Source organism: Grus americana, chromosome 7 (assembly GCF_028858705.1).
Source record: "Grus americana isolate bGruAme1 chromosome 7, bGruAme1.mat, whole genome shotgun sequence".
NCBI lineage: Eukaryota > Metazoa > Chordata > Aves > Gruiformes > Gruidae > Grus > Grus americana.
Genome location: NC_072858.1, coordinates 20,500,791 through 20,525,425, shown reverse-complemented (window position 1 = coordinate 20,525,425; position 24,635 = coordinate 20,500,791). Strand labels below are relative to the sequence as shown.

Genomic DNA, 24,635 nt, shown 5'->3' with positions numbered 1-24,635 from the left:
AGACAAGCTGTATATAAAAGTTGTGAAGTATATGCCTAAATACATTCTGAAACAGTGATTTCCTGAATCAAGGCCATCAAATCTGTTTCTGCCATGCACAAACTCTTTGCCACTGTCACGTATGCTATTCACACGCAGTTTGTTGTGTCCCTAAGAGCTCCTTTCCTGCTGTTCTGTTTTTCTGTGCCCATGGAATACTTTCTAAAAACCTAGTGGTTGCTTGAATAGGTGTAATTAGATCAAAAAACCTTCCATGTAGAATTGTGAAAACCCAGGTTAGAGGAATAAGGTATGTGGACTCTTCCTGTGATATAAGATCTAATATCTGGTAAATCAGCTATATTAGAATACAATCTGGCACTGGGAACATAAGAGTAGAAGGGATTTCCAAATCAGTTCATCAAATTTTCCCCCTCCCACTACTGCATGCAGTCACCATATACATTCTCTTTGTGGGCTTATTAGGTTGCTTCAAATTAATTCAGGTTGGGTTTGCCCCATCACCCACCCCCTTTCCCCCACAACCACGTCATAGTGGCAAGATGTTCCAGAAACTCACTTGTCTTGGTTTCCCCATCTGTAAGCTAAAGACTTTGACCTCTTTCATAAAGACCTCTGAGATGTACTGGTGAAAAGTACTATGCAAGAGTAGATATTTTCATTATAGCTGCAATGCTGTATGAATACCCTTACTGTGTGTGCTTATATATTTATAATACTTATTTTTCTTAGAAGAGCTACAGTAGTACTAATACCACTATTTCTAGTCCTCACAAACAGATGACTAAAACACATGCTTCAAAACGTGTGGGGGCATTCTCACTGTCATCCATGGGACTATTCACTTGGCACAGTGAGGGATCTGAATATTTGGGCTTTCCTTTTGGCTCTTCCAAGTCCAAAATTAGTTTGTCTTGAAGTTTATTTCTATTTATTAAGAGTTTTGGCACATACTTTTGTGTGCATGTGTGTTCTGTAATACAACACATAGCCTTTAATTCCCCAAAGAAAGCCTGAAAGTGCAGAACTCCAATGACATAATGTTTCCTTAGGAAAGAACTGTGGCATATGTGGCGTCTATATCATGCAATATGAGTTTTATTATGGCAAGCCTGAATTTTTATGGGGTGCAGGAGCGTTAGGTGAGATAGATATAGATATATATATATATATATATATATATAAAATGGACATTCTAGAGCTCAGTAGAGAATTGTTAACTTAGAAGTCACACCTCAACCTTTTTTTCTTCTTTTTTTTTAACTGTTTCTCATTACAAACAGCCTTTCAATTGCTTTAGTTGAAAGAATTTGTAGGAAATCCACTCTCTGGGTTTTTTGGCATGCTAATTTCTCTTTGCCAGCATTTTTCTCCTTGCTGGTTTTACCCTTCCCCAATGCTAATCATTTTCTCTCTTATTTGCATGAGGTCTCCATGCAGCAAGAGGAGAAACAGGTTTTGATTCTGTGCTTTGGTTTGTTTTTTTAATAGGGAAATAGCTTGTAAATTCCATCACCTTTTCAAGCTCTAAATATTGGCTGGGGAATCTGAGGCAGCAAAATGACCCAATTCTACTTAGAATGTGATTACCTAAGGCTGCAAAGTAGAGAAGTCTATATAAAAGAAAGTCTTAAAGCATGGTATCGTACTCAGCTTTTTAGGCCAGGATGGATCAATATGGCCTTTCAGTATGCTCTTCCCTAGAATGCAGGTCATATTTCTTGCATTTACACCTGCTTTTCTGCATATGAAATTCAAACCTTATATTATGTTACACAATATTAACAATTATCAAAGCTGGCATATTGTTTTTGTTCAAGGTAGATATTACACTGTGGCACTACTATATTTAATGTACTACACAAAGAATTGCCATTTTAAAGGACAACCATCTACAATTTTTAATGGAAGCTGTTTATTTGTTAGAAACTTGTTTGCACTAGTTGTCATTAAGCATTACAGTGTAATTGTTCTGACTGAACACTTAATAGCCTGGTCTATATTCTCCATGTTTATTGGGTATCTTTTTCAGGTTTGTTTTTGTTGCTTTGTTTTGCTGAGGTTTTTTCCAGTCACGGTGATCTCCAATTTTGTTAACTGTTCATTTCATTTTACAACCAGATGGTTTTCTTGTGGGGGTGATCATCAGAGATATGTTCATCTGGTGGAAGATGGCTAGTTACAGCTCATTTGGAAGCCAAAGTAGTTAGTCTTCAAGTTTACCAGACATGGCTAGCAGGATTTTTCCTTCTTAGGACCCTTCATATGTTTCAAAGGCTAGGAGCTGGGTCAGTGAGAATCTTTGCAATGTGGACTTTGACCTTAGGGGTCTGATCAGTGACCATGAGTGAAATACAGACTATGAGCAACTTTGAAGCAGCTGCTGGTAGAGCACTGACTCGGCTTGAATAGCCCGTGGGTATCTGAAATGCTTGTTAATACTTGGAGGGATTGGTTGTCTATTCTGAATGGCTTTTACCCTGTGTCCACATAGAGCTGGGATCTCAGCTCTTCTCCTGTACTGAGCCCGGCTTAACAGCACAAAGATGCTGTTGCTTTCTAGGTCAGCCTTTATGGGAGTTTTATATGAATTATGGAATAGTTTTGTGAGGCCACAACTGTGATTACAGGTTTAATGATGCTTTAAACAAACAAAAATGTAATGACTTTCATCAGTGTAAAACAGGAGCTTCCTGCAGGGAAACACCAATAAATGTGACTTCACGGCAGGGGTACAGACCTGGCTGGCAGCCAGCAGTAATCAGCACACCACATAGACCTTGTGTGTTAACTTAATTATAGCACAGTGCAAGCAGCAGCTAGACAGTTTGCTGTGAGGAATCACTGCCAGCGTGGCACAGAGTCCATGCATTTAAAAGTTACCCATCTGATCCATGGCTTTAGGTAGTGAGAGGCTAGGACTGTCACTGCCAGTTTAGCCTTGTGCTGTGACACAGCGATCTCACCTTTGTCAGGGAAGCTCCGGTGGGCATGAGAGCCTTCAAATGGCACTGGGGGCGCCCTAGCCTCTCCTGTATAATCTCCAAACATATTTTGCCTTCTCTGCAACCTCTAATCCTGAGGAATTTATCAAAGGAGCAGATACTTCTGCTACTTTCTATAATGCAATTAATGGTCAGATTCCTTTTTTCTCTTTTTTCCTCTTCATTTCATGGCTCTGGTGTACCTTTTGTAAGTTCCTGGGAAGGGCAAGCAATCTTCTTTTGACTTCAAAATCATGTTCAAGTAAGCCTGCATCCTACTACACGTTTGGTTGGCACATGGAATAGATATTTACGGTTTATTTGGATACTCTGACTCTTGGGATTCTGTTTCTTTCAGCGTCGCCCTGAGTCAGGTCCCAATGTGCTGTACCATTGACTTCAGAGGAAAAAAAGTTTCTCTTTCAGAGAGATTTCGGGTTGGAAAATTTTAAAGCAAGTGTACCTGGAAGATCAGACATGGCATCACATAGTTGTTAATAGGATAGCTAGAATCCTTTTCCAGGAAATACACAGTCAAAGAGGAGAATTTTTATCTGTGACTTAGGAAGAAGTTGTCTGTGATACTGAACTCCTCCCAGTAGCTACTTGTCAGCAGTCATATGAAGAGATACTCAGCAAGGAGGGAAATAGATGGAGCAGCTATCCTTGTGTTACAAGGATACAAGACTGTATACAACAGTCACATGAGTGTTGAACACTGTTAAAGCAGAGTCCTGTGCTGGTTCTTCAGTTACCTTCATGCAATAAGTTAAAACAAGCCAGTAGCTTACTCAGCAGTTGTTCAGTGCTTCAGCTATACACACAGCCTTTCCGCATGCTTTGTCGCTCAGGCAAAAAAATGTCATAAAAACAAATACTTCAAGTCTCTTTGGGAATCAGAATTTCATAGATGGCTATGAGAAGTGGGGGGACGTGGGACAAACAACATTTTCAAAGCTGGAAGCTTGTCTTTAATCAAAGTTTAACAGGTGAATTTGAGGAATTAGTATGATAGTGAATGTTCTAGGTTGTATTTTATTATTTGCATGATGCTAGTTTGATACCTGAGGGATTCCACTGAGTTTTAATAATGTTTCTGCTGATCTTTTCAAAAGGGAGGCTCAGATAGGAAGTGCTGTATGAAATTCTCTGGTTTGTGTTCTGTATAGGTCTTGGCTATGTAAACCTTGTGACCCCAAAGCCTGTGGGTTTTGGTGGAGTAGGTAAGAGAAGGAAACCCATTTCATTTCCCTACTCTCTGAGTTTAAGGATCCCACCACAATGGACCATTGTTCATTATCTTAGCCTGTGTAACTGAGGTTAGTATTATAGTCTCTGTTTTGTGGTTGGACAGGTAGTGATTTAGGGCAATTGCATGTCTTGCTGAAGACGACATAACAGTCTGTTTGCAGAGTGGGGAATGCAACTCATAATCTCTTGACAGTTCATCAGTCTTGTACTTGTAGAGACCCTTAGCTTGAGAAGTTCATTTCGATAAAACAGCAGATGAAATGTGTGACTATTCTGTGAGTATAGTACATTCTGGAAGGAAAGAAAAGGTGGCCAGGAAGTTCTGTCAGACTGCTTTGGAAAGCATGTATTTCCAGAAACATCTGAGTAGCACTGGGGTTTAGGGCATGCCTGTGCTGTGTAGTGGAGCAGAGGCAGTTGTTATGGGTGTCATCTTGCACAGCTCTACAAGTTTCCGGTTCTACAGCTAGGTTAGACATCTCTGCATCACAATCCCATTAAATAGTGTATTTATACTTCAAGTCACTTGTTGCCAGAGGACTTAGTCTCCTAAATCTAAAAAAAGTTTTTGGAAACAGTTGGTTTCCTGTCTGCAAAAAAGGGGACATGGACTATTCCTTTGTCCGTACTTTGTGTTTATGCAGCAAGGAGCAGATCTGTCGTTACAGATCCTTACCGCAGTTGAGGTCTCTACAACAGATAATTGTCTTTTATGCTACTTGCAGTACTAATTCAGCTCCAAAAGGAGGAGCCTTAAATTTTATTTGCTGCTTGCTTTCTTCTGAGTAGTTCCACTAATGACCCTTGTTAAGATCATGAATATGTTTATCTTCCTGGTGTAAGTGTGCAACTTGCTCTCAGGTGATTACCTCATCACTATACTGCCTGGAGACCCATCAACTTGCAGACATAGGCCACATTCTCTAATTATTCTTGTAAAAGAGCAACTAATGCCTGCTTCTGCCCTCCAAAGAGTTTACACATGCAGCACCTTGATATAATGTGTTCTGATGTTTCTTCTAGGGATTTGTGTCATGTATGGAACGGTACAGAAGAATTGGGCAGGAGTTGTATGCCTCTTTGTACAAGAACCACGTACAGGTAAAGAACAGGAATATTGTGCAACACGTTTCTGTTGTTGAAAGGATGCTCTTGGACTACCCTGAGAAATCAGGCATTTCAGAGGTGAAATCAGTAGTATGCCCAAAGAAATGCTGAGAGTTGATGAGTCAATACTCCATTCCTGACATCACTACTGAAATGTGATATAACATCACTCACCAATCAGATTCTTGACTTTATCTTCAGGAACCTTTTTCCTTTCGGTTAAATGAATTATTCGACTCAGTGGCAGAAATGAAAGTGAGGACCTTGATCTTTTTTTTCTTAGCAGCCAGTAGAACTTTTCAAGAGGTCTCAAGCTTGTAGCCAATAAAATTTTCAGGTATGTTTCCATTTCAGGATTGGCCATCAGAGACCAACAAGCTTTTCATTCTTTGAAATTCTGACCTTGTCTCTCCTCTAAATTGATATTTTAGTGCCCCTCAACTCCCTGCACACACCTCTTAAGCAGAAATTGTTAAATTTATGCCAAGTTTGGAGGGAGCACATGACACTTCTGACTGAGACTTTCAGACTGTGTTTTCAGTGAGCATAGTTGTTGCAATTTGACACAAGCATTCACCAGAAAAAAATGGAGTGAATAAAACTTCTGTAATGCTGTTTTCCTGGCACACTGCTTTTCAGTTGGAAATCTAATGAAAGCAGCCATTTTCAAGAAGGTTGAAGTTTCTGACATGCTTATATTTGTCACTGTATCTTAGACTGACTAGTAATATCTCCCACAGCACTCTTTCAGTGGTCAGTCCGAACTATTTGCTGGGGTCTGCAGCATTCATTCTGCAGTGGTCTCATCCAGTAGGTTGGGTAGATTCCTCTGAGTCACTGGGATGATGCCACTGCTGGATGGGAGGAGGGAAGTATGCAAAAGTAACACAAAGTGGTTCTGTCCCGCAGGTACTGCAGTGTCGTTACAGCAAAGCAGCCAAGGACTGGATCATACTTGAGGAGCAACTTTTCTACAGAAGGAACCCATGGGGAGATGCAGCACAATCCCTGGAGCTACGATGGATTCTTGATTGTTATGAAGGACCTTCACGAATGAGGAGAAGGATTCAGCATGCGAACACCCGAGCGACAATGATGCGAATGAAGAGTGAGGTAGAAAGCTTTTGCAGGAGGTGCACAATTTCTGTAACAGTTGCTGGTGACTTTATGCTCACCTCTTTCCTCTATTTCTTATCACCTGACTCATCAATATGCTGTTCCATGCATAGAGAACCCACTGAATGGGTCTGGTTTTGAGAGAGTAAGAGAGGTTGCAATATGTTTAGCAGCAACAGAATGGTTTTCCCCTGGTATAAGGTCTCCCCAGATAGATGAGAGTATAACCTGACCATACTTTTCTGCTTGTAATATCTCATGGGTAGAGCATTTCCCCATGTATGCAACAAAGTGCAGTTAGAAGGCTACACTGTCCTGTTAGTCTTATGCTTATTAGAGCTACTAGGACTGGTGCATCATCAAAAGGGGAATTAGAGAGGTTTGAACTAAGCTTTGAACTGCATATGTGGGGTATTTACTACTGTCTGTCTCTACAGTGTCTAATTGCCAAATCCTATCAACCGGAATGTGAAGCACTTTAATATATCAGGAGGTTCCCATCTCTAGGACATTTTCAGCTTTTATGTGAAGCTTAGATTCTGGCAGTTTTCTGTAGACCGGGTGGTATGGTTTTTTATCCTATAACTGGCCTCATGCAGGGTCGTCTTTGAAAAGGCAATAGTCCTTTTGCTTAATTGTTGATATTTGTTCCTGCATTTAATTGTTCCTTTGGGTCCTTTCAAATGAGTGTATTTGAGTTTCTGAGGCATTTATTTTTAACATAGTTCTAAATCTGTGGTTTTCTCTGCAACAAGGTTCTGAGTTATGTTTACCTGTCTGCATATTCCACTCTAATCATACCTAGTCTCTTTTCAGGTTCTCCTAGCAAACAGAAATGAAACAACTTCCCCTGCTGAAGTGAATCAAGGTAACCTTTTAGGGCTAAATTAAATCTTCAAAGGGGTGGACACAAACAGTCAAAGACAATTAGTTATTGTATGAAGTTCCAAGTCAGAATTTCATCTAGTGAAAAAAAACTTAGCTAAAAAGTAACTTGAACATCTGGGAAAAAACCTGATGCAATTGCATCAGGTGGTATATAAACTGTCTTCAGAATTTGTTACTCTCTTGTTGCCACCAGAAAGATCTGAAAGCAAAAAAGCTATCTTAAAATGAAAGGTTTGGGCATTACTGGACACCCGGAAAGCTCCCAACTGCTTAAACCCAGAAGGAAAAGTGCAGACTTTCCCCCTGTTTTCAGTAGACACTCCAGTTCTACCTCTGAAATACTATTTAAAACAAGGTGATAGATGGCTCAGAGAAGCAGTAATAGGAATTGTAACTTTCCAAGAATGTTGAGAAAATAATGGGGAGTGGAAGGAAATCACCAAGAAAATTAACGTGTCAAATGGTTTTTCAGTGTTCAAAATAGAACCAGATTTTTCAAAATATGATCATTATGTCAACATTTATTGTTTTCCAAGGCCTGTTTTTTTTGTTACTTGAGACATTAAAGGGGGGGCAGCGCGGCGGGGCGTGAAATACAGAAGTCAATAGTTTTTTCAGATGGGGGATACATTGAGAAAGAACTGTAGTTTGGAAGTGTCAGCCAAGTCTAAGGCTGTGGATTTCAGCCACTTGTATGGCTGGTCCAAGTCAAGCTTCTAGTGTACACTGTTGGAAATAGGCAGTATTGTTGTATACTTTTTAGTGTGATAGCACCTAGAAATCAAGTGAGCGAACCTCAGTGTTCAAGATTCCAAATAAGATTGAAGTACTACATAGTTTCTACATGAAAGTGGTTACAGTCTACCTCAATTGATCATGCCTTCCCTAACCGCATGCACTACATGAATTTGCAAAACTTGGGACACAGCTTGGGCAAGATATGAGTGGATTGTCTCTCCTTGGGTTCTTTTAAGATCCTGCTCAGTGCGTGTCCCCAAAAGACTACTGTTTTGTTTTTCCTGATTTCATGTATGTGAACAGATTATTTTTTAAAATTATTTGATTATCTGATGATCAGCCCAACACATTGCAGAAATGAGAATAAATATATTTGTTCGATATCTCTGAATCTTCAGTGATTATAGGAACTTAATTTGAATTATGAATGAGTGCAGCTACCTGTTTTTAGTTCCCTGAACTAAGCATCCTTCTTTAGCAGTCACGGATTTTACTTCTCTCTTGCCTGTCTTTTGCAGATAAATAATGCTATTTCCCAAGGCAGAACAGATTGGGTGAAAGTCTAAATTGCAAATGCTTTTGGTGTCATCCGGCTGCCACTAAAATTGCAATCTCTTTTATACTGATATAGGAGAGCTGATGTTAAATGGAGCAGAAAGGGAGATGGAAAAAAAGGGATCAGACTGTAACCAGCTAACGTTCTTCCCTGCTCTACATGAAAGTTTCCATTCAGAAGACTTCTTGGAACTGTGTGTGGAGAGGCAAATTATATTGCAGGAGTTTGCAGAGAGTGAAAAGGTAGGAAAGATGAACTAGAATTTTCTTTTTTCTGGGGAGATGGCATTTTAGAGGGTGTGGAGGCCTATCTGCTCCTTTGAGTTTGGGGTTCAGGTGGATTCAGGCCGTAGGAAACAGCATCACTATCTGTTCCCTTAGAGCAATTACAATTTTCCAGCCTCTGTATGACCTCCTATATAGACTGATTCTTGAAGAACATTTAACATTAACTCTTTGAAATAACAGAAAAAAATTTGGGCGTGTGACCAAGCTATTCTTGTACCTGTGAGACAGTATTGTCTCAATTTGCATAAGACATGGCAAATTATGAGACTCTGAGAATTCCTGTCCTGCTTCCCCACCTTTTACTCATGCACAGAGCAGTGTTTGATTCAAATTTATTTATTGCCTCTGGGAGAGTATGCCAATTTTGTATAGGTTGTTATTTCGGTAATGTTTAAATCTCTTCTGGCTGAATACCAGAAAATGTTTTCTTCCTCCCTTCACATGCCTTTTTCTTCTCTGCCTCCCCATGAGTACTGCACAGATTCTTCCCTCTAAGTCCATAGAGACTTTCCCTGCTTCCTGTTTGATGCTTCCATCCTGTGTCATCTAGTCAAAACAGTGCTGTTCCTTCTTTTTTCTTGTACTGGACTGGATGCCCTTCTCCCAGGTTTCTTCCCAGCATAAAGAAGAGGCAGGTTCAGGAACACTGGGGGGAGGACATGAGCTGTGGAGTAAATAGGGGTGACTCTTAAGAGGGGTGGTAACTTTGGTCTGGCCTCAATTTAATCCCTTTGCTCAAAAGCCAGCAACCTGCCCTTCATTTTCAGTGTAGTCCCCACAATGGTGGCTCCAAATCAGATCCTTGATGTTGGATATGCACTATACATAGCCATTTTCTGCAGGATTGTGAGAGATTTTCTCATGAGGCATAGCTCTCGCCTTATTCTCTGATCTTTTTGCAGTGCACTTGTTTCTCCCAGTGGCATCATTTCCCCCTGTTGGCCCAAGAACTAGCATCCCATAGTGGAAGCCAAGGGTCAGACTTGGATTATTAAAACTCAGCCATCACAATGCTAACTGTACATAGATATAGAAATAATTATTTTATTTTTATGTCTCAATACCATCACCAAATTTTCTTGATTCTTTGCCAGTGGCTGGGGGTCATATTTGTCCTCTCTAACATGATGGCTTCTTCATGGTCTTAGAGCTGTTGGTACACTGTCTGTCTATACAACATAATTCTTTTCCCTGCCTCTCCTCCTTTCCCCCCTGCCCCACATACCTCTACCCAGCAGAAGGAGACAAGCATGAAAATGTGAGGCATGTTTTCTGTGTGCTGATCTTATTTTGAGCCTTCAGGCTGTCTGTCTCTTTTCCATGTAACTCTGCAGGAAGCCATCAGAAACGCCAGGCATGTTTTTTTCCAGCAGCAGTCACTGTGTTGCTGAGCTGACAGAAGTATTAAAAAAAGCAGTAGGGGGTGATATTAGCTGTCCTGCGCTCACTTAGTGCGCTGCAGTCCTGCCTTGTAAATGACTGCCTCGTGAGCTGTTTGCACTTTAAGCAGGCAACTGGAACCATCTTACCTACTGCACAGAAATGTCATTGTGATGCTTTGGCAGATACTAGATTGATTTCTGGAACACAGGGATAGCCCTTCTCTGAGAAGTGGTCGTTGTTTTATGTCACCCAGTGCTATTTGTTTGCATTACCATTAAACAGACACCTTTGTATGTATTCAGATATGTGAAACGGCTTTTTGCAGAAGCAGCAGATCAAATGCTGTTGACATTTTTGGTTCAGAGTCTGTTTTCAGCAAGTTCAAGCAAGAGAATATGGGTGCAGGTGGCGTATTGTCATGCTAATATAATCTAGTCTTTTATTTTATCTTGCTTGCAAAATAGACTAGAAAACATTGCTAGACATTCCTGTTAAATTAATTTTAAGTACTAAACAAGATGTGTTTATCACTTGGACTGTGAGAGAAAGGGACTATAAAGGAGAAAGCAAATGGATGCAGTTTTAGTATAGGCTAAGGAAGGAAGTTACTGTGTGGTGAAGGTTAGTCTCTGACAGAGTGGAGACTAATTGTGTGAGGGAGCAGTCATACTCTGTGTTTGAACAACACCCAGACCATGGAAAGTTCAGCCTTCAGATATGTCCTTTTATGTTGGTTTTTTAATGTGCTAAACTACTCAAAGGAACATGTTTCCCAGATTCAAGAGTCAAACACTCCGAATTTAGGAAATGCCAGAAATCAAGAAATTAATGCCAGATCTGTGCAATTATAGCCTTTAATGATTTTGCCATAAGACTATCCCTTCTGCTTTACCAGTACATAGGGTAGAAGGTATGTATATCCAAATTCATGCCTTCAAAGTAGTATTTAGTTGTATTGACCATAAGTCTGTCACTTCCAGCTAGGATCCTTGTAATACATATAACTGAACCTTCTGTGTTCTGCAGCTAGCAGGAATGCTATAGATTCCAGTCATCTTCCTGACACAGTGTTAATTTATCACTGGAATATGTTCATCCTGAGTAGGCTCTATTGAAAAAACAGTGTTTAATTTTCTAGTTACATAGTAACATAATGTATATACAAAGGGGTCTGAATTCAAGCTGACTTTTGAGGATATGATTTTGCAATCATAATAATGCTTTCTTAAATTTTGTGTGACATTCCCAAAGCTTGAAAATGGAAGCCTCTACCAGACCTCCCAAGAATAGCAGGCCAGCGGCAAAATCGCTTAAAGTTGCAGGTGTCACATTGACATCTGCTGGAGAAAGCACCTTTAGCGCCTTTCAGACCTTTATAATGCCCTCTGCCAAAGTGGCAACTGGACGGGACAGTAGGAGGATGTTATGATCCTGGATATGGGCCCAAACTGTAGAGTGAGTAGGTTGCAAAAGAATCACGAATGTCCACCATGTGTTCCAGCCCTGCCTTTGGAAAGAACAGTGTGTTGTGGGGAGCATAGCTTCTTTCCTGATTATTTGAATTTTAGCTTCAGTTGCTTTGCCCCTCTCAGCTGCCCCTGCATTCCAGCTACGTTTGAGCTATCTGTCCCATTCTCCTCATCTACAGACTGCAGCCTCCAAGCCTCAAGATTCTTCATCTCACCCTGTTTCCCTTGCCCAGAGAGTCTTAGTGTCTCCTCTGCAGTTACCCTACTCTACATGTAGTGTCACTTCCAGTTATATGAGGCTCTTTGCTGTTTTTTCCCTATTTCTTTCTACACTCTGCACCAGTTTCCTCTAGTCTCCATCAGCTTTCAGTGATCTGCTAGAGCCAGATCTAAAAGCCAAAAACCCTGTATGCAGTGTGAAATGGTGAAATGCAAGATATGGAGGGCCATTGTTGGGTTTTGGCTCTGTGAAGGTACATAAAATAGTAAGTGGGCATTCAGAGGAGTTGTAAATGGTTGTAGCTTGCCCACACGCTGAGAGTCTGGGCACAAGAGATGGAGCATCGGGGCAGTTTGCAGACTAAAGGAGAGTGGTGGGCTAGTAGCTGAGGTTTTGTTGCTTCACCTCCTCCCTTACAGATGGCCCCAGCAGGGACCACTTGTGAAAGCTGGGCAAAAGGACTGTTCTTGGTGTGCTTGGGAAATATGTGACTTTGAACTTAAAGGTGGGAATTGTCACCTCTTTGCTGAATGTTTGGAACTGGTGCTGTGATTCCAGTATAGTAGTATCTATGTGTATATGCCCAAAGCACAAGATGGGGGTTTTTTTCTGCACACAGTCGTCAGTGTGTAACTCATGAGATGAATATATCAGACTGCAGGTGCAGATTTACAGGTGTTGCTGTCAGGGCTGTCCTCTCAGAAGTTACTGAACTATAATACTCTGGCTCCTTGGTTATATATTTTGCTGAGGCTCCATTGAGGTTATAGTGTGTACAGGTGATCATATATTGCATGTGTCTTCAGTATACTAAGACTGTGTACACCATAGGCATGGAAGGAGAGGTTATATGTGATGTGGATGATGTTACACAACATGTGCTGCAGGAGAATTGTGCAAGAGAAATGCATATAGGAACCTGTCCTGACCTAATCTATCAACTTGCCTACCAAAAGCCAGAGCCAACCTTTTAAATAACCCTGGCTTACCAGCAGAGACAGGGAGATTGGATTCCTATATCTGCAACCTGAGCCCCCAACTGTGAGATTGCCTCCCTGATCTTTACAAGCCTAAAGGAGTCCTGCCAGGCTGTTAATATGCAGTTAGCATGTAATAAATGAAGAAACTGTTGGAAGGCTTGGGGAATGATTTTGGTGTAGAAATTCTGAATTTTGGAGATAAGTAAACCTCTGTTTGCTAGCAAGTCATTCAAGATGGTAAGAAATCCAAGCAGCTGGGGCAATGAATCTGAAGTTAACAAGAGGGCACAGCCTAGCAGAAATCTGGGCACAACGACTTTCCTTGAAGGAAGGGCTGGAGAGAGCACAGGAGATGCCAAGGACAATAATAGAATGGACTAGCATAAATCAGAGGGAGTGAGATCTGTAGTTGGGAGAAAGGAGCTGATTAAGGAACAGGCTCAACTGAAAGAGGGAGTAGCTGTAGGGTTCAGCATCTAGGACCAGCAGAAAGGTGCAGCAGCTCTGTATCCACTTGGTGGGGCCAATGTTTTTAGGAGCATTGCACATACCTCACAGCTATGCAAGACATCAAGGCAGCCTCTTTTCATGGGAGCACTGTTACACTTCATCCCAGTGCGAGGATACAGAAGTAAAGAACTTGAAACATGCTGATGTGCAGTGGGAACAGGGACTAGCTATTGTGGTCAAAGCAGTGGATTAGTAAGCCAGGTCCTTGGCACAAGCCATTTCCCTTTTCTGTGCTTCAGTTTCCCCTCATCCCTCCCTGCTGCAGAAGAGATTGTAATGGCTACCTCACTGCAGGAAGGAATGCTCAAACTCTTCCTGTGTTCAGATGGGAGCGCCTGAAGAAGGACAAGGTGTTGCAGATTACTCCTCTGACTTGCCCTATCTGGGTTTCTGCTGCAGTAGAGAGGTTGCTGGGAGCCCCTTCCCCAGCCCATGCTCCTCCACCCCTACCCCAGCTCAGTGAACAACTGTGCTACTAGGTGCAAAGGACCTGACTTATGCTGTAAATGTCACACACACACAGAAAACCAGAGCAGCTTTAGTCAGATCTCTGCTTTTCTGGATATGCTTCTTCACCATGCTACTTGTGCTTCATGGATACCTCACAGTATTCCCCCTTCACATCTGCTTCTGGGTGGGCTTTTTTGGTGTTCAACCTGATGAACAACATCTTTCAATTGTAAGGCTATAGCTGCTCCCTGGTTCTCTGCTGAGCTCCTGACAAACCCCAGGGTCCTCTTTACAACCTCAAGCAAGCACAGCTGATCCCCTAACAGTTAGTTGCTTTCTGTAGAATGATGCAGCAGGGAAAGGAGCAGGAAGACTTTGCTGTGGTTATTTCTGAGAGTCATGGGAGCAGTAGGAAGGGCATGAACTTGAGTGAACTGACCTAAGGGGAAATTTAAGGGCTCATATTCATTTTTGGCAGCATTTTCTGTTTGAGAGGAGCCTGGAGTGAGACAGAGATGTCTGGGTGTGCAAGAGGTATGAGCACAATCCTATTAGAACTGGCTTCCAGATGCTATCATCAGCTAAGGGATGCCAGCTTCTCAGGCTGGCGATGGGCCGGGACAGATGGCAGCTTTCATCACAGCAAGAAAGGACAAAGAGCAGTCCCAGTGCCCATCACCATGTACAAGACAAGAACCTCCTTCTGCCACCCCCTTTCTCCTAAATATCTGATATTCTTTCCTTGCAGCATTTGGGAAGTTGTTAAAACCTGAGAAGTGCATGCTGAAGAAACACTTCCCACACGGGGCTTTTGCTCCAGTGGAGTAAGGGAGGGAGGGTGAGTGAAGGCTATCTGCAAAACAAAGAATGTGTCCTAGGTTTTCCAAAGCAAAGTTGTGCCCGCAAGGTTTTCTTTGTAGTGATTGCAATGGTTTCACTCCTCTGAGCAGAAGAAATTTGATCCAATGTTTGTAACAGTTCAGATGTCACCAGACTTGAGCCTAGAGCCCCTACCACTAAAGACTAGGTCAAGCAGATTTAGTTTCCTTTGGTCATTGAGTAGCTGGAGAGAATGAAGCAACCTGTCATGTATTCTTAAATTGTGATTAATGAGACGCGTGTGCGACTGTTTCCAAGTAAGATGAGACTTCAACAAGCAGCAAAGTAACAATCATTGCAGCAAAGGTTTTGAGTGGCACAGAGGTGGACCTCTGCTCTCACCATTCTAACACATATCTGTTTCCCTAGCAAAAATTGTGAAAGCAGTGTATTTGATTTCATGTACTCCTACTCATTTTAAACTCTGTGGCCCTAAATAACATTGACCCTACTTTACCGATGGGTCCTTTGTAGCTGATGCACCCTGGGATTCCTCAGTACACAACAGAAAGGGCAGAAAGAGTATATAACTACAGGTTTCATATCTGTGATTCCTGATACAGTGCTACCTGAATGCCCTGCTTTTATGTGTATTGTGCAAAGTTTTTGTAACTTCTGCCGGGCAAGTGACTAGAGAGAGCTGTGAGTGTTTACAGGGAAGTATGAGATGTGACAATGAGGAGGAAGAAGGGGCTTCAGGAAGTCCCTAAGCCACAGGTTGCTGAGCAGTTATATGAAGATCAAAAATTACTCCATACCTAGCATGTTTCTTATACTCTTTCCTTAAGCTTCTGTTACTAAGGTGCAGGATAGTTGTTTAGATGGACCTTTGAACTGACTTGGAGTAGCTGTTCTTTTGTCATTCTGTAAAAATGCTATGCGCAGGAGATTGTGGCATGGGTGTGTTCCAGTGACATGCTTATGTGACTTTAATTTCCTTGCATTGTATTTTTCCCTGGAGGGGCCACGCTAACACTACCAGAGTCTGCAGCAGTAGGTGGCTAACCTCCTCCAGTGTTTGAGACCTGCGTAAAGACTGTTTGCATCTTCAGGCATGTAATTCCTTTGGAAATCTGGCTCCTGAACTCCAGAGCAGATATCCTTTTATGGCTGTTTGCTTAAATGCAGCCGGAGCATTTACTAACAGCTCTTCTGAAGAACAAGAAAAAGAAAAAAATGCCATGCCTTTAGCTTTAATTCTCTCGTACATCTGGATGAACAGAGCAATCAAGAGATGCAGGGCTTTGGGTAATATCTTAGAAGGTAATTATTCAATCATTTTAGGTGGTTTACTTCATTGATTAATGATTCTAGTGGCTGGTGAACTGGATCCTATTCTGTTTTGACAGAAAAGGAAAGGTTTTATTTACTCTCTGGTAATTTCAGGCTGCTTGGTGTTTCAATGCTGTGGGTACAAGACTGTCCTGATAGGTGTTCTCTAGCACACCTCTTTGTCAGATCTTTATTACTCACCGGGAATAAAGGGAGCCCCACTTTCCAAGTGAGAACAACTGACTTGGCCCAAGGGCTCTAGTATTTCCAATAGTGCAGATGTATTTAATTCTGTTGGGGCTGGTAACATAAAATTAAAGAAACAGATTTGGCACTGGTGACTGATACTGGTTGGATAGTACAGAAGACAGAATGTACTGGGGCTTAGAGTGTAAGGTTTGATCAAGAGAGGCCTGCTAACGTGCTCTGGTCCTGCCTTAGGTGGAGTAATAAAGTGGTTATTTGTGCCAGACTCTATTAGTGATGGTGAGCCGGCCCCCTTCACAATCCACTTGCCTCCCAACACCACACGCATGATCTCTGGCATGTGAGCTGGATCTGCTGAGGTGGATTTCTCAGAAGTCTGGATTTCAGCTTTGTGTCCGTTTAGCTATTTTACACAACTGTCTGATGATTCAATATTTAGTTACCTTCCTTTTGGGAAGAAGGGATCTTTCTGCTATTTAATTACTTCAGAAAGCCCTGTGGTTCCCTCATGCGAGCAGAATTCCCTGGTATTCTCAGTGCAAGCATACATGCCTCTAACCATGTAATGGCATGTGCACACACAGGCACACGAGTTCAGAGCTCTGTGGTTGGCATGTTCCTGCAGAGACAGGCATTCTTGTGGGATCTGCAGGAGAAGTGATGGAAAAATGCTCGCTTCCTCTTAGAAATAATTTAGAGGGGAAAGAGAAAGAAATTGAAGGGATTTTAATAAAAAATTACCCTCACAATCTTACAGGGTTGTGGTTTTTTTTTTAAACCCAGAATGAAAGCAATCTTCTGTGCCCACTCAAGTGATTTCAAAATGAGCTCCCCCATTTTATTGGCAAAATAATTACTTTTCAGTAAAAAAAAATTAAATGTAGAAACGAGATTTTATTTCAATTATTTATGAATTTATTATTTATGCCAATTTTAAATATTGATCAAAATAATAGTCACCATTCTGGATTCTCTCATGTTTCCATTTCATATAGTTTTCAGTCTGGATTGAATCTCAAAAGAGAAAACGTGTAATAATTTCACCAAGCTATGCTGGCATCCAAGACTGGAAGCTTGTGTAGCTGTGCTAGATCTGTTTCGGCTGACCTGAGTTTGCTTATGTGTATTTTTGGATGCAGGCAAGGAAGGTTGTAGATTTGGTTCCAGAAATAGAGTGAGGTAGGAGCAAAGACAGAAAGTGAAGGAAAAGCATACTTCACGTATAATTGTGTAGACTTCACGTGATCTAGTAGAACCAATGCTATTTCTGCATCATTTTTGCATGCACAAAAAATAATGCAGGACTCTTGTTCTTATAAAGTTTTGTAGAGGTAAGATCATTGAGATCTTAAGAGAAAAAATAGACTTTGTAATACTTCTCATACTTGTCAATCAGTTTGCTTAAGAATGGTGCACTAGATTTCTGAACCAGTGAACTTCTGTTATGTAAATAGCTCTCAGATCTAATCCCTCTGTATGCGGCTCTCTGGTCCTTAAAGCTTCAGATGGACTCAGCCTGCAAAATTCTACACTCATTTCTGGATTGTATGTCGTTCAGGATTGTGTTGATTTACAGGGGGAGCTCAGTAGTGGGCAGTTTTCTTAGTATGTAAGGTAGTATTATTGTTTTAAGATGGTAGGAAAGTTAGTGTTTTGTAGTAGTATGAATTTTTGAAAGGATTTTTGCAAGTAGAGGGTGCTTCATTTGAGACTGGGCTAATAGGCTGATGATTAGCTTCAGCCTCCCTCCCTGGGAACGCAGGAGATACTGCTTCAAAGTTCTGGTCCAAACTGGGCACAGCAGTGAGTTAACCTTGATCCTCCCAGCCGACTGCACTAACCAGTGGACTGCTCTTTTGGAGCTGAGTATATACAGAAGATTGGATCAACAGACAAGAAAAGTAAGAAACTTCATGCCCTTAAATTTTAGGGAAATTCTGTGCGATGAATTACTGCTTGATTTAAAATCAGAACTTTTAAGTTTCCCGCAGCTCACGCTATTTTCCAGATTGTTGGTCTCTTCTGGTCTCTGTATTGGTCTGTTTCCTTTCTACACCATCTCAGCCATAGAAACTGTTCCAGAAAAAAGGCTGCTTTTTTTTGAACAAAATTGATAAATTCCCAAGAAAACTTTATGTGAACTGGTATATATGACTGAAGAACTACTTTGTTAAAAATTTCCCAACAATTCTCAACTGTGGGTTAGAAATTCCTCTATTTTAGGGCAAGTTAATTTGCTGAGGAGAAAGAGAGAGTCTTTTCCTTGCTTCATTGATCCCTGGGATTTTTTCAAGTATAGATTTCACTGGGACCTAAGTAAAAGTATTTGCCTTTTCTCTGTATTCTAAATATACATATATTTATTATATGCCACTGTTTTTCTGTATGATGCTGTGTAAGTCACTTCTTTCCTCAGTGCTTCAGCCCCCCGCCTGTACAGAAAGTATCGCTGTCCAACAAGGTTTTGCAGTGCTAACTCCTGCAATGTCTGCAAGCTCTTCATGTTCTGTAATAATGTTGCTAAATATAGACACAGATAGGTGGGGGAAGGACCAGGTTTACTGGGGGAAAAGGGCATCAGACCTTCCTACTACTAGTACCACAGGGCATGCACTGTCAGTCATATGGTGAGTTTGTGGCTGCATCCCTATAACCTGCCAATCAAGATGGCAGCTGTTTTGGTACAAATGTATGTCCTTCTACATCATGGGGTCTTGCTCCCTGCTGCCCCTGTGTCCTGCGTTACCCACTCCTGGCTTCACTATGCTTGCTTCTATACTAGGTCACATTCAAATGCTCTGTGGCAGTTGTGCAGGGGCATGCAGCATTGGAAGGAGTGCTGCTCTTCGGCAAAGAGCACTTTTACATCTGCGAGTGCTTTGTGTTATCCCCTCTAGAAGAAGTTTACTGTACACGTCACTGCTTGTCCAGGTGAGTAATTCTTTCTTTCCAGAGATCTCCTTGGTTAACTTCAGTATTGGCACATGGATGCCTAGAATTTGCACAGACTTTGGGGGAATTTCAAGAGGGATATTAGCACAGCAAGCGGTTTGTCATCCTTTCCATCTGTTCACCAAATTGTTTAACATAACTAACATAGGTGCTTGTTCACAGGCTTTGAAGGTGCAACAAGGACTCCCAGCTCCAACTGGTGGAGATGGTGGGCGGTCTAACACATACATTGCTGGTTTTCAATTCTTTTAAAGTGTTGTTAATGTTTCCTTCTGACTTGGTCCCATCTTTTATTCATATGGAACAGTCATTACAAGAGCCTTTAGCTTCATTGTCTCATAAGTTTTTGTTTGTTTCTCCAATACAGAATCGTAATTAATATTTGGCACACTGCTATCATCTTTGACTCATGATTTATTGAAACTGATCAATATTGAAAATGAGTCTGTTAGACTTAGCTCTTTGTGCATACTATGTGCTCATGTGCAAAGCCCAGTGGGACAGTGAGTTACTCAGTGTTTTTACTCCCTGACTGTCTGCTCTGCATCCGATTCTTATGAAGTCCAATATCAGTCAATCTGATTAGGTGACTTAAGGATCGATTGGGCTGGGTCTGATAAAAGCTTAGATTGTTTTTCTAAGGGATTTGCTATGGGCTGGTTTGTAGATAGCAATTGCAGCACATGCATACAACTAAAGTAATAATTGCTTAATTATTAGTTCCAATTAGTTGCTGTTTATAACAGCTGTGTCCATATGATGCTTGCCCTTGACCTAGGCTTTCAGGTTCTCCTGCCCAGCTCCTTCCCTTGCTGCTTCTTAGACTTCAGTGTGTGCAGAACACTTCTGTCTGCCTATTTGCATGTACTAAAATAATGCCAAACCTACCCTTAGCCTCCATAGGCTCTTTATTTTGAGAACTAGTATAAAATATGCCTTCAGTATTTAGCTTTATTTTCAGTTCATGTATACCCCAGTTGATCTCACTATCCTTAGTGTTTTTATTCTTCTTTAGGGAGGAGTTAGATGTTCATGAGGGTTCTCCTGATCTTTTTTGTTTCAAATTAATTATTCTTTCTTTATATTTTTCTCTCTCAGCATCAGTGATCCATTTATTTTCAACTTATGTCATAAAGATCATGCTGTGGGAGACCAGATGTGTTCCCGCTATTCGTATCATGATATAAAAGAGATTCATCTGATGCGCTTTCTTCTGCAGGTAGGAGCTAACATGCTTGGTCATTTGAGGGAAAGCTGCAACTGTGGTAATGGCATGTGACTGAAAACTACTTGCACAATTTTTACTAAGACTGCTGAGATTTCTTTGCTTGACTCCCAAAATGCTTTTGCTCCCATCGTTGCTTCATTAGCCTTTGGTAATACAAACTCCTTCCTATATTCACCAGAATGTTTAAGCACCCTCACTGGAGTGGTTGTCTCATTAGTTGTTAGGCTAACAATGTTCTTCACTGTTTATCTCAATGTTTTTGAAAATAAGACTTGAAGTCAATTTCCTGTGTTTTGATGGAAGCTCCCACTAAGTGTCTGACTTTAGTAATAGCTCCCACAGACTTCAGTAGTTTTGGACATTAGTGGATTATGAGTATGTATAACACGCTTACCCTGGGCCTCTTGGAATAACTTTCACATTGTGCATGTGAGTCAATAAATGAATCATAAGTTGGAGCAGAGGGTTTGAATCCTCTGTGCCTTTAGCTGCACTACCCAGAAGCTACTCATCACTAGCGGCCTGGTACCCTTTTAGTCTTCTCTGGTTTAGATGAGCCTGTGATGAGAAAAAAAGAGTTGTAGCTAGAGCTCCTTGCAGCACCAGAGCCTGTATTTGCACTAGAGTCTGAAGAGCAATTCACAGATTTCATTTGACAAAAATAGGGAGTTTTGAAACAACCATAACTAGTTACCTGTTATTTTGAAGCTATTTTTTTCTTATATGTTCACATGCCTGTGTATGCATGGATTTTTTTTAAACATGTGAAATGGAAATGTTTTGTGTGTCCCAAAGTGAAAAATGGATGTGAGTAAAAACAGTTTTTGCAATGGGCCTGGGGCAAAGGCGGGGCTTGTTAGTTTGAGGGGATTTTTTGGTTGTGGGGGTTTGTGGGTTTTTTTTTTGTTTTGCTTATTTTTGCTTTGTTTCTGAACTGAACTGAAAACTCAGGTATCTGTATCAGGCTCTCAAATTCTTGCAGTGGGACTCCATGCCACAAACTGCTTTGAGAAAATATTGTGTAAAAAGAAGAAAACTGATTCCGTGTGCTTTGCCTTGCAGGACAGGTGGGTCAGCTGTTTAGGCTGCTACTGTGCCTCAGCTGATCTCCTGCTCATGCACGTAGCCCAGCTCAGAGCAAAGTGCCGTAAAACCATTGAGCCCAGTTCTGTAATGGTGACACTTGAGCAGACATGGTTTGGAAAGCTGAGCTTCAGAGCAAATGCTGCAAGCTGTTTATTGTCATAGCTGCTCTCATATTACCTTTCTGCTTTCTACTTCATTTGTGAATCATGTACGAGGCAGTTGCCATTGTGGTGTTTTTCTAGGTTTGTATTGCACCTGCCAGATTTGGATTGAAAGTCATGTCTGGGTTCCCAGACACTACACGTTATTTATAGTTTTACTTGACTGACTTTGGGGGAAAAAAGGGACCACTCACTAAGTAAATAATGGGATCATGTGCAAATGCCCAACATAACAATGTGTGGAGACATTGCAGAAAAAAGGGGGTGAAGTTTTCAACTTTGATTATAACTTTGATTATTTAAAGCTTCAGTGAGAAATGTCATAAACTCCCCTTCTTCCTCTGCTGCTTCTAGTCAGGAGAAATTATTTTGGCATTCCTGTTGAGCTCACTATTCATTTAGAAAGCAGTATCGTTGCTTTCTAAAATAAACTCTTATATTAGCATCCCTTCTCATGTTATCTTTCTCACCTAATTAGAAGTTAATGCTAGTAGTGTCTTGTTAATCACACTGAGATTTCAAGAAAAAAAATCTTCAGAAGCAGTAGGAGGCGGTGGATGATGGAACCAATATCTGGAGTTTGGTTTTGCTTCAGAGAAGCATTTGAACTCCTAGCCAACCTAGTAGGACCATTCATACAGTTGGAGAAATTGGGAAAATTAGGCATATTTTACTATGCTTCTTCACACTTGATACAAAGTAAAGGCCTTTTTTAAAGCCTTGAAGAATTGGACAGGTCATAATGGACCCTTTGCAGCGCTAGGCTTTGCTCTGCAGCTCTTCACACTGTAAACGATTTACCTTTCCAGGAGATCGCCTTGGAAATATTCTTCAAAAATGGTTACTCCAGATTTCTTGTCTTCCATGACAGTGACCGCAATAAGATATTTAAGAGGTAATCACTATTTCATAATAATATGTGAACACTCCGGTGACATTCCTGGTCTATCACCCCTTTTTATCCTAGCTTCAGATGTCTGTCTTGTGCTGCCCTAGGGGCTTTTTCTTCAATTGCAGCTCCTTAGTCTTTAATGGGTTACATTTAAGCAAAGCTATGAAATTTTCCTTTTGCTGACCAGTGAATTCTTCGGAGCATTATGTAGCCATTGATTTATCAAGGGAGCTAATGCATGTGTAGGATTCTTCCTACACCCAGTGGTGTGTTGTATGTCCCTGCATCCCAGGAAACTGCAGTTGTAGCTGTGCTGCTTCCTCTCACTGAGATGAAAGCCACCTCCATCTCACCTCACAGTACTGGGTGAAAGAACGTTTGTTCCTGCTTTCTTCCAACACACAAAGTATCATTAGATTCTTTAGGAATAAAATGTTTTTGTCTCTGAGTGTGGAGTTAACTTTTAACAATGGAATTTTTGTTTAAAAAAGATTTTTTATGTGCTTGTCTTGTTTGATGGAACTTGAATGTAAGACTGAAGTGATTAATTTGCACTTTGTTTTCTTGCAATTTTTTCCTATCGTAGTTCTGGCTGTTTTATCAGATTTACTTTCACTATCCTTTATGCAAGAAAAATACTTCAATACACAGTACTTCATGTGTAAATTCTGCAGCCTGGACTGAGGATTGGTACTGTTAACTTGTAAAAAATCATAGCAGTTCCTTCTGCTCCTGAAATCTCTGGACATTTTCTAATGGAGCGTTACTTAAAAAGTCAATGCTGATTTATCTATTCTGCCTTTCTAAACTGGCTGCATAGTGCAGCTACTTAGAATCACCAGGTTCTGCCCCAGAGCCAGCTGCTTTGTTTAGCCCATGTCTTTGCTGTGTCTCAGCGCTGACAAGCATCTCTTGGGGGAGTCTTGCGGAGGCAGTTCAAGATAAGGTTTTGATCCTCAGCTGCCTGTATTGCCCCTCAGCTGAAGGTCACCAGATCTATGTATTTCGAGGGTTTACTATGTCTGACATCATAAAGCCCCAGTGAAAGTAAACAGGAATAGCTGAGACATGGGTTGGTATTCTTTTCTGCCATTTTTGCTAGGTGAATATCTGAGTGGGTTCTCATTCTCTGGATTTAATTAATAGCACCTAAAACCACCTGATCATAAGTCCATAGCCCTATATATCAATTCAAGGCTCTGTTTGGGAAAGCAGCTGCTCTTATCCAACCCATAGGCAACTCCTTAATATTAAATGTATGCTTTTGCTGTGTTGTCTTGCAGCTTTGTCCTAGGTTAGCGTCTCAGTGAAATGTTGTGACATCCTTCCGGAATAAAGTTGTTGTCAGGACATGATATAGATTATAAACACATATGTAATGTATACAGATAACCATTTAAATAATCATAACATGACTTTTCATATCTCCTGTAGATTCTGCTCTTTCCAACCTGCTTTGAAGTCAAAGGGGATAACAGAAGAGTCCTTAAATATAAGGTAAGGACATTTGGATAACTGTAGATAACAAGTGCATTTGTGTGAATAAGTTGCACCTTCAAAAAGCATCTAGAAACTTACATATTTGTGCCCCGTATTTTAAAGATTCAAAGGTGTCCCCAGAACTCCAAAAAACGTTGTAGTGTACAGCATCCATGGTATGAAGACATGAAGAATGTGTCAAGTAACTGACTCTGCATAGTTGATTAATAATTATTACCTCCTTAATATGACTTTATTGGTAAACTCTACACAGATGGTTAGCGTGGGAAAGAGACAGTCGGTGAGGTGAGGTTAGACCTTCTGAGTAATGGCCTCTTTCTTGTGTGGTTAGGGCAGACAATGATAGATGTACACATGGATGTTTTGGCATGTAACTGTGCAGTGGAGGTTCCAACTTGTCCCTCAGATTTACCACTGCAGGGAAATAAAGTTTTCTCCTAGTGGGAGGTGACTGAGAGCATGTTCCATGCTGACCTTGAGTTACTTGCGTACCTCTAACTCTTCTCAATTTGGATATCC

General features: G+C 41.0%; 1 protein-coding gene across 4 annotated transcripts in view; it reads left to right on the top strand.

The window, feature by feature from the left end:
• Positions 1-24,635, top strand: part of WDFY4 (WDFY family member 4) — a 153,077-nt gene that overhangs the window by 79,049 nt on the left and 49,393 nt on the right. For all 4 annotated transcript variants that reach the window (XR_008577881.1, XM_054832026.1, XM_054832027.1 and 1 more), the window contains 8 exons: positions 5,259-5,336; positions 6,252-6,455; positions 7,275-7,326; positions 8,716-8,882; positions 19,080-19,228; positions 20,348-20,468; positions 22,534-22,619; positions 24,051-24,113. Coding sequence is in view for 3 of the 4 variants with exons in the window: in XM_054832026.1 (XP_054688001.1) it covers positions 5,259-5,336; positions 6,252-6,455; positions 7,275-7,326; positions 8,716-8,882; positions 19,080-19,228; positions 20,348-20,468; positions 22,534-22,619; positions 24,051-24,113 (920 nt within the window). In the remaining variant the exon portion in view is untranslated. The remainder of the gene's footprint in view (positions 1-5,258; positions 5,337-6,251; positions 6,456-7,274; positions 7,327-8,715; positions 8,883-19,079; positions 19,229-20,347; positions 20,469-22,533; positions 22,620-24,050; positions 24,114-24,635) is intronic.